Source organism: Myripristis murdjan, chromosome 15 (assembly GCF_902150065.1).
Source record: "Myripristis murdjan chromosome 15, fMyrMur1.1, whole genome shotgun sequence".
Taxonomy (NCBI): domain Eukaryota; kingdom Metazoa; phylum Chordata; class Actinopteri; order Holocentriformes; family Holocentridae; genus Myripristis; species Myripristis murdjan.
The window spans coordinates 30,305,620-30,316,236 of record NC_043994.1 but is presented as its reverse complement, the minus strand read 5'-3'; the positions used below and the strand labels follow the sequence as shown (position 1 = coordinate 30,316,236).

Below are 10,617 nucleotides of genomic sequence, written 5' to 3'. Positions count from 1 at the left end.
GAGACAACCAGCCAATCAGGCGCAGCTTTGTCAGCGAGGTCGGCCTGATTCTTGCATCAGGTTGTATAACTAATAAAAAGCTGACAGGTGTGTTTATAACGTCTTTACAACCTACGGGTCGAATGCAGATATTTGGAGTCGGTAAATCATTGCTAATAAAATTATTTCCATCTCAGCTGTTTTTGGTGTTGCTTCAATATAGGAAGAAAAAAAAGCTTCAGGGTGTGACTGGCAAAGTCTCACGTCCTCCAGACAAGTTTGACCAGTGAAGTGTGTCATTTTTTCTTCTGAATGGCTGCTGAATCATCTTTTCGCCTCCTTAAATTCCTAACTGTACACACACACCCACACACACACACACACACACACACACCTTATTTCCTCTCACAAATTTGCCCCGATGTGCACACAGTTTTGGTGGGTGACTCATGATTTCACGGCTCAGTCGGACATGAATCTTTGTTGTTGTTGTTGTCACAGATCCAACTGTATAAAACCAACAAAGACACAGTCATACTTTTTTTCTGTCATGGCCCAAAATTATAATAGAAAAAATATAATTTGATCTGTTCACCTGTGAAATAAAAATTAAAACAAAGCCATTACTTTATTCCTTACCTTTCCATACCACTCCTTTCCTTTTCTTTTCCATCCAGTTTGTCTCTTCATCAGGCTAAATCACTGATATTTTTTTCCCCCACACTTAATCTACATTTTACCAGGTGAGTCTAACTGGTCCCCACTTTTATTGTGAAATTTGGAAAATGACAAAAAGTAGAATCAACAAAGTAGAAGCAGGTTCATTTACTCATCTTTGCAGACTGAGCTTTTATTGTGAAATGCTCTACAATTGATCATTAGTTCTCTATAATGGATCTGATTAGTCAAGTCAAATTACTGACTTAAAAAACATACCAAAAAAGTACAAGTCCACAAAAAAATAGCTACTCAGTTACAGTAACATAAGTAAATGTAATTAGTTACTTCCACCTCGGATAAACACTGGTAATCAGTGTCATCCAAAGAGCACAGGCAGGAGTTTAAAAAATTTGGCCGTCATTGTAGAGCAAGATTTTCATTTGTCCTTGACTGACATAAGCTGATCAAACGAGCGTCGGGAGCGTCGGGTTTGTTGTTTTGTTGTTGTGAGCGAGCGCTGCATGGGCGGCTTCCCCTCGTTGCATCCTCATTGCATCTTTTTGCTCCAGTCAGGCAGCGGATGTGACTCGGCCTCCGTTAATGTTTGACCGGCGCTGGCCTGTGAGCCACACGTGACGCCGGCCGCACATTTTTTTTTTTTTATTTAAGCCACTTGAGCCTGCAATTAAATATTTTTACTCATTTTGTGCTATGGGTGTTTTAATGAAAGACTTTGACTGAAGGACTTGAATTGACAAACTGTTTTCAAAGGGGCATTAAGTACATGTTTACTGCACCAAAGTCATTGTGGACCTTTGTGGGGTTGACAGGTTTGCAGATCAATACCAATAGCTCAACAATTAATTGGCCAGGTGCTCAGATCTCTGGCTCCCAAAAGTCACTTCTGGCCTGAACTCTGCTTTGGAACAAAACAATAGAGCACAGAGCTCAAGTGTGAAGGCCACAAAGCCTCGTTCTCGAGCCAAAAACCCAATGAGAAAGGAGTTTTGTGTGTGCAGCATTTTGCATGATGATACATTGTATTACTGACGGTTCACAAACACTATTTCAAGTAAAGTGCACAATTTTAAATTTCAGTTTCTGGCCTTTTTTTGGTCCTCACAGTTTTTGTAACACACTGGTAAATGGGCTACACTTCTTTAGCGCTTCTCTAGTCAACCAACCTCTCAATGCATTTTACTGTGTTTGCCTCACATTCACACACACACACACACACACACACACACACAAATGGCAGAGGCTACCATGAATGGTGCCAAGCTGTCCATCAGGGGTTGGGGTTCAGTGTCTTGCTCAAAGACACGTCAACATGCTCTATAGAGGAGCTGGGATCAAAGCAGGAACCCTCCGATTCCCACCTCCTGCATTTGACAGGTCAGGATTGAGACCAGGCGCTTAAATTACCCGCGACTCGGGGAGGTAGTGACGAAAAATAACAATACAGGACTCTTTTGAGGCCTTGGGATGAGTACACTTTAAAACCAGGATCCATTGGAGGGCAAGTCTGGTGCAAGCAGCCGTGGTAATTACAGCTCCAATAGTGTTTCTTAAAGTTTCGGCAGTTAAAAAGCTCGTAGTTGGATCTCAGGATTGAACTGAAGGTCCGCTGCAAGGTGAACACCCATCTCCATGAGCTGTAGGTTTATATTTTGGTGGAGGACAGCCTCATTGCAGCAAATATGTGGAAACGTCTATGCTAAATACTCATTTGGCGTTGTGCTTTGCAGGGCTCTGGCTCCGTGAAGCTAAATCTGTGAGTGTTTTTTCACCTCCAGCTGGGAGTCTGCCCCATGTGAGAGCATGCAGTCCCTGACTTCAGTTCCTGTGAAAACTCATGACAGTGGCTCATCCTAAAGTATGTGCACTGTTTTGATGCTCGATGATGGGAGTCATTGGCTCGGAAGTTCTGGCAGGTCTGAGATTTCCTACGACGGGTGTGTGATGTTATTCTGGCCTCAGCAGGTTCATGTTTACTGGAATTCCCGTTTTTATCCCTCACAGGTACGGACACGCTGTCGCTAAAATGACTCGGTATTTCCGCCATTCTCTGCTGGCATTCCTGCTAAATTAACCGGAGGGGTTTTCGGCAACAATGCCAAGAGAGAAGGGGAAGGAATGTAAACCAGCGAAAAGAGACAGAGAGGAGAGGAGATACTGGGAGGCAGAAAATGGATGGATGAGTTGATCATTGGATCGAGAGACGGGGAGATGGGGAGAGACAGGAAGGGCAGTTTATGAGAAGCTGTCAGGAAATTGTCAGTATTACAGGCATGTGGTTCTCCTGTCCAGCAGGTAGAGGTGAACCGCCGCCTGAGGGCAGTTTGAGGAGGGGATGAAAATGTCTTTAGACGCTGATATAATGTCAGCTTTTTAATTTTCACAGCAAAGCCTAAAGTGAGAGCTGGGGGGCTGATCTGTAATCAGCGCTGCAGGTCAGACTCACATCTGAAACTCAGAAACCTGCTCAGATTATCAAACAAACAAAGAATTTCAACCCCAGCATCATTTTAAAAGGGGGGCACCTGTTTTTATGGCAAGATTTTATGGCTCAAAATTAAAACTGTGGATGGTAGGCAGCATTAGGACTTGGATGATAAAATGATCAGATCTTGCACACTGGATCCAAGCTTGGATTTTAAAAAGACTGAATGATATCTTGCATGCAATTTCAATTTAATTTAATTTCTTTTCTAAAAATGGATATTCATAATAATGCATGTCAGTTGCACAACCTCTCAAAATCACCCAAAGCCTTCTACACAGCAAAAATAAATATATAAATGAATAAATAAAAAAAAATAAATAAATAAATCTACTGGTGGGATTATCTCATCCCAGTGGTAGATTTTTTTTTTACCTTCACTGAAGAAAATCAAGATTTGATCACAGATTATTGGGCTAAATGACTTCATACAGTAGAGATTTTTTGCAGTTTTGGCCTCTCTACTGTATTTTCCTACAGACACGATTTGGAATGGGAACAAGAGGGTTCATGCAGTATATTTCTGCTCTGTCGATGCCACAGGTTCAAATCCCAGTTGATGCTCTGTTCCTGCTTCCTGTATGAAGAACCCAGCCTGAACCCAGCCTGGGAGCAGCTGGAGGCCTGGATGCTGACTTTAATAAACCCTGGCAGCTTTGCAGCAAATAAGACGCAGAGCGCTGCTGCGAGATGCAGAGTAGTTATATGAAAACTGTGTCTTAAAAACAGTGAAAACAGAAGATTTTATATTTTAATTTTCTTAACATATTAGGAGATTATAGAAAAACAAATGATCACTTGTACAGAATTTGTGCTAAAAAAAAAAAAAAAATGCAACCAGAAGTACGTGTGGCCGTGTGTCGACCAGCGTGACGGCGGCTACACGCTGAGTCAGAGCACACTTAGGAGAAAACAGTGGTGGGCGTGGCCTGGGAGGAAGTGGGCGTGGCTCAGTCACTGTTGCACTGATCCACTGTGACTTTTTGCAAGGCCTCCTTTCACCTGAACGGCCTGAAAAGTTTTGTGATGACGTGTGAATTTGTTAAGAAATCGTGAGCGTTTTGCAACATGTGAAAAGTTTGCCATCTCCTTTCTCCCATGACCAACCCTCCCACCAAATTTAGTGGTGATCCAAGCATTCATGTTAAAGTTATACCACCTAAAATAATCTGCCACGCCACGCCCGCTCCCACACCGGCCGTCCAAACTGAAAGGTTTCTCTAGTTTGATTGGAGCTTTTCTCTTTGGTCTGTAAAGGTGATTTAATGAGTGTCTGTTTGGCTTGGCTCTGCATTTGATGCCTCTCTGATTAGAGAACAAAGAGCCACAAATAAACTCAAGATTGCTCAGTCACAGATGAATTACCGGCAAATAAACATCTATATCAAACCATAAACTAAATGAGATTACAGCCTTTTGCACCGGTGCATCTCCGCAGTGGACTGATGATGAAATAAACTTGAACCTTGACACTTGATCATATCATGAGTGTGGAGCGTGCATTTGTGGAGTGATTTGTAGCGGGGAGGCTGAGTTTTGCAGTCTGTTAGTTACAGGTCCTCGCTGAATCACAGGACTTTTATCTTTTATTTATCAAGGGAGGGTCGACCGCGCACACTGTTTCTCACCAACGCCCTGCTTCACCTTCATACCTTTCCACACGCTGATTATTCACACTAGCAGCAGTTTCCACTTACAGTAAATAAAAAAATAATAATGAATTACTCTGTTTCATGTTAGAAACACATTTATTGGCATATTCTAATGCTTCAATAGGATATAGCAGGTTTGCATTTTTCTGACAGTGCCATTAATGCTCCTTATAATGATTTTTTTTCTTCTTTTTCATTCACAGAAATATCAAAATTAATTTTAAAGTAGAGGAGTCAAGGCCCAAAGCTTTTTGACTGGGTTATTTCATTAAAAGTTAAGTTATTTCATTGATATACCTGTGCACATACTGTACAGGTAATATCAGAAGTATTTGCACACTCACTGTAATCTGATTTGAAGAGTGGTTTTTGTTTGTTTTTTGGTGTTACATCACAAATATTGCATGCCCCTTATAATAAATATGTTCCTATGAGCAGGCTTCACTAACCCTAACCCTGTGCCATGAATGTCTATTTTAATTCTGGCTGTTTGCTGAGTCGTGCGGCCCAGAGGCCCGGTGTTCAGCTGGGCACCAACACTGTCAGCTTTACCAGTTTAATTCCCACTTGGGCTGCCCATGAAAATGCCCTTTCATGGTGCTGTAAAGGCGATTTGCGTAAAAGTTGTCCACCAAATACTGAGTACTGACTATACTGACTGATAAAAGTTTGTTTTTCTTGCCCTCCAAGAGAAACGTCAGGGCCAGTGAAGTTAAGTCAGAATCTGAACTGTTAAAAACGATGATAAAGGAAGAATTTCAGGCTTTTGAAGGCAGGCTCGCTGTGGCCCGAGGTGCTTCCTGTTTTCGTGCCAGAGAGAAAGTGAGCATTCTTCCTGCTGGATATGAAGCCCGGCACGAACGGCAGCGTGGACAATAACAGCTGATATGAGTCTGTGGAGAGACACAGAAAAAAGAGCTGGAGGCACCTGAGGTCAAGCCGTTCAGTTATTGTCATTCCTCCTATACAGTAGGGAGAGCGCCGTGCGTTCAGCTGGCAGCCACTCAGCTCTGCCTTCTGTTGTTTTTTCATTTGAAATCAATGAAACTCGCATGGGCGCAGATTTCAGGGAGGCCGTGTCCCGGCCGGGCTGAGACCTGCAAGCTGTGCGTTAAAGAAATACATTTAGATCAACACATCAGACTCATTTAGCTTCACGTCGTCATTTGATCTATGATGAACTGGTTTGTTAAATGAACTATTATATGAAATAATGAATGAAAATACAGAAGTTGTACCAGAACTAAAACAGTTTTCATGTTTTGACCTTTGAACACAGGTAATGATCGCTGCACTAGAATCAATGAAATGACTCTGAACGCAAGGAAAAGTGACAACAAGATGATTTGCAATGGATAGATATCAGATTTTTGACATTGCTCTAGTTCAAGTTTAAGTCTACTTTAAGTTTGGAGTCTCTTGTTGCTTTTGCAGTTTAGCCTTGTTGCTGTGTTGTTGTTGTTGTAATTATTATTATTCGTAGCTCTCCACATGTGCAGTTTTCTCTCTTGTTCTCAGACATGCAAAAACTTGCAGACCATCGTTTTGCAGACGTGCTCCTCACACCTGCATGTGATGGAAACCCGACTGTGACAAGAGACCCGCAGTGTCACTCCGTTCAGGCCATCCAAGGATGTGCTGTCACATTTTGACGGGTTTAGTTTCTGCACTGACGTCAGTTTTGGTATCACTGCCCTAAATGTGCATCCACACCAAAAAGTCTCCATCTGTGCAACTCGTTCCGTCTCATATTTCGTCTTAAAATGTTATATTTCATCATGTAAGGTAAGAAAAAAAAAAAAAAATCTGCCAGTTGCGTAAGAGAATCCGTCTTGTTTTGGATGCAGTTTCATTTGTTTCTGGAATTTCATTGGGAACAAGAATAAGAAGCAAAAAGTAAGGCACATCAGCCCACCGGGGTCAAGAAAATGACACTTGATTCAAGAAAATTCCGGAAACATGTTGATTAGGGTTGGAAACAAATGGGATTATCTTGTCCTACTGGGAGATATTTGACCTTGAGGAAGAGAAACAAGATTTGAACACTGAAGATGAGACTGAATCACTTGTTAAAACTGTTATTATTTTTATTATTATTATTAGTAGTAGTAGTAATAGTAGTAGTAGTAGCAGTAGTAGTAGTAGTAGTAGTAGTAGTAGTAGTAGTAGGGCTGATTTATGTATATAGAATTGGATATGTAAGCATTTTTTTTGCATGTGTGAGAAATAGAATATGCATAGTTGCCTAGTAAACACTTGCGACATGTGTCTCGGTGACTTTGACAACAAAAACTTAACCCTCTGATGACCGGTCACAGTGTCACAAGACTGGAGTCCTGTTGCACCTGATCTCTGGCGTGCTGTGTGTGTGTATGTTGATGTGTGTGTGTGTGTGTGTGTGTGTGTGGAGAGAGGGGGGTCAGTGTGTGCATGCATGAGATACTAAGATTAATTTGTTTTATGGGGACTGATCCAGCTACTACTACTGTAAATGTTGCTATGCACATCTCGCTGTTTAAATTATTTTTATCTCAGGTGACATTACTACAAGTTTCCCTCGACCGGTGAGGGTTCAGTGTGTTTCAGTGTGTGAAAACCACTCCAAATGTGATTATAACAAAAGGGTCATGAGTCAATGACATTTAGCACAAATATAGAAATTTATTTCTGAAAGAGAAATACACAACTCTGCACACACACCCACGTGTGTGCATGTCAACACACACACACACCTTCAAATGACACACACAAACACCGGGGCACAGTCCGATCTTCACAGTAAGAAAAAAAGATATATCCTCTTTCAGCCACACACATACGCTCATCACAGAATTGCACTTTTGGAAAACAAATAAGAGAACATTCGGCATTTCCATCATCGAAATGAAGTCAACATGGATCATTTGTGTGTCGTCCGTCACAAAAATGTACAAGCGTCTTCCTCGTCCAAGACAACCAATCACATGCAGAGTCTCTCCTGTTGACAGCAGCTCGGTTCCTTGGTTGCGCCTTCACCAAAGTTACACACTTGCATCATCCACATATATTGCATCAGATATTTAGAATACACATGTACAATGTATGCATGAAGAAAGGAGGCAGAGAAAAGGGCTACATGACTCAAATTAGATTTAAGGCCACTTTGAATCAAACGTGATCTCTTTAAGGTCTCAAGGGTTTAGTGTGCATTTGAAATGAATTAGCTGTATTCCTTTCGGCTGAGGCGTGTTTTGGCACCGTGGTACTCCCCGTACATTCCCTTCAATATGAAGGACTTACCGGCACCGTTTTCGCCATTTCAGTTTACACATATCACATTGAGAGGGACATCTCAATCAGTGCATAGTCACACATTACATTGTGCCCTCGAAAAGGCGTTACATTTGCTATGGATTGTTACAATATAGTATTTTATTTTTTAGTGAGGATTGAAAACAGGCAGGCGTATTGAGAAGGCACCTCACTACTTTACAAAAGAGTAAAATGAGAAACATGACAGATTTCCTCCTCCAACCACAGTTCGTCGCATCTTGCTGGTCGAACGACCGCATTACAGCAAAGTGGAGGTCAGCTGACCACATTACAGTGAAGTTTCGGCTGTGCACTTCCTCTTATAAAGTCTGCACGAAGGCCTGAGTTTGTCTGCTTCGTTTTAGTTTCTGGCTCAGAGCCAACAGCAGCTCAGCCCCGCAGCTGTGTTCAATGCCCCGTCAGCATCTGTTGTCATCTTGTTCCAGCAAACTTCCCGATGTTTTCACCAATAAGGCACGCTGTTATCGATTTGACCCCAGCTCTGCCAGCCAGGGAAGAGTCCACTGGATGTGCGGGGGCTGCCAAACTGATCAAACTCCATCTCCAGCAGCTTGATGCCCCCATTTTTGTGCTCTGTTGATTTCTTCTGGTCACCACAGGTCGGAGGCTGAGTCAGGTCCTGCCCATTCCAGCCGACGTGCTTCAGGATGTAGTTCTTGCCGTCGTTATTGTCCCAGTACGTCTGGCCCTGGGCCTTGAAGCAGATGCAGAACTCGACCTGGTTCTGTGGCGGGATGTAGGTGGGCAGCTCCAGCACGAACGCGAACGTGTCACTGTCCTGGCATCCGTAGACGTTGTTCATGAAGGTGCCGTCGATGTCGGTGTAGGTGACCCACGAGTCGAACGTGACGCGGACCTGCACCGCCTTCTCGAAGCCGAGGTTGCGGACCTTGATGGTGCCGGTCAGCGAGCGCTCCTGCAGCGAGCAGTTCTCCAGGCAGACTGAGTTCTTAATCAGGCGGTTCCGGAAGTCCAGGTAGTCCGCCGAGGGCTGCTTAAAGTCCAGCGCCAGGCTGCGCACTGAGCTGATCTTTAGGTCCATCGTGGCACTTTCCAGGTCCGACATGTCGAACTGCAGCTCCTCCGTGATTCCCCCGCAGCTCCTGCTCCGGTACGGCTCGTCGTCGAACTTGGAGAAGACGTGGATGGCGGTGAGCGACATGCCCTTGGAGTCGGCGAACACCACTCTCTTCTTGTTGGCGCCGGCCTTGGCGTTGCTCCAGCCCACGCAGCTTCCATCATCCACAGCTTTCTGCTGGGTGCTGAGGCAGGGCCGCAGGGGCTTGTACAGCTGCTGGTGGTGGCTGTGGTTCTGGGTCTGGTTGACCCGGTTCTTGGCCCGCTGCAGGTCCTCATAGGAGCTGAGGAAGCCACGGAGGGGAGGCGGAGAGTGGCTGATGTAGAACCTCATTGCCACGTCCATCGGCATCACTGGGCCTGGCATTGCTGATGGGCTGAACGACTGGAGAACGCTGAGGCAGACAGAGTTGGAAAAGGAGAGAAAAACCAAGGGAGGGAGGAAAGAGGGAGGGACGGAGAGCAAGAGATGGGAAGAGAAGGAAAGTGCGAGAGAAATGGAGGGAGGTGGAAAGAGAGAGAGAGAGAGAGAGAGAGAGAGAGGGAGGTGGAGAGAGGTTAGAACAGTGGCTACTGTATGCAGGTTTTACAGAGCGTGTCTTTTCCTTTGACTTTCAGAAAGTTCCCACTGATTGAAACTCACTTCATGTCACTTCTGTAAACAGTAATATGTTGCCACATTGTGATTACTTAACGTCTGACAAAATGTGCCTCTGTTTTATCACAGCATAATTATGCAAACAGCAAAAATTACCACACTTATGCATTATCTGGAAACGCTATGAAGAAATGCAATTTTTTATCGTCTCTTGTCAAAGTGGACATGTCGTGCATCGGTGTTGCAGAACTTTAATCTAAGTTTGCTTTGATGCTTACCTTGCAGCACTCATGGAAATAACAGTTGCAAGAGGAAAAAGGTGAAGTTGCTGAAAGGCTCAGATCCCTCTGACTCTTGAAATCTCGACTGCAGCGTTTCCTAAATGTTCATGATCCGGCTCTGAAGCCCTGAGCAGTCACTCCCCCTTTCTGCTTTCGGCCGCTCTCTTTGCTCTCTTCCTCTCTCTCAGTGCCACATCGCTCAGCAGTCAGCGATTTCAACTGCCTCTTAGAGACAATTTGCATATTTTGTCATATGGTCCTTCTGACAGCCAATGAAAAGTTTGTGGGGTTTGGCTCCAACCAATGGGCCGGAGGCTGAGCTGGGTGACGTCCAGCTGACAGGGGAGTGTTGAGTGTGCCTGGGATGCCTCACGCTGACACAGCTGCTATTTGAGAAACATGATGGACCCCTGCTGGTGTCAGACATGATCTTCAGATTACTCACCAGCATGGCTGTGTGCTGTAATCCACTGAGGAGATTAGAGGCATTTTCCCAACTGGGATTCCCCAAAACAAATCTCAGAATTAAGATGATCCTTCTTCCTCCAGTGTTTT

At 44.0% G+C, this 10,617-nt stretch overlaps 1 protein-coding gene across 1 annotated transcript; it reads right to left on the bottom strand.

The window, feature by feature from the left end:
• Positions 1–7,435: 7,435 nt before the first annotated feature.
• On the bottom strand, positions 7,436–10,259 carry LOC115372845 (protein phosphatase 1 regulatory subunit 3C-B). The gene is made up of 2 exons (XM_030070999.1): positions 10,060–10,259; positions 7,436–9,578 (listed from the first exon to the last, which is right to left on the bottom strand). The coding sequence occupies exons 1-2, from the start codon at positions 10,071–10,073 to the stop codon at positions 8,549–8,551; spliced, it is 1,044 nt and encodes a 347-aa protein (XP_029926859.1). The 5' UTR covers positions 10,074–10,259; the 3' UTR covers positions 7,436–8,548.
• Positions 10,260–10,617: the final 358 nt, after the last annotated feature.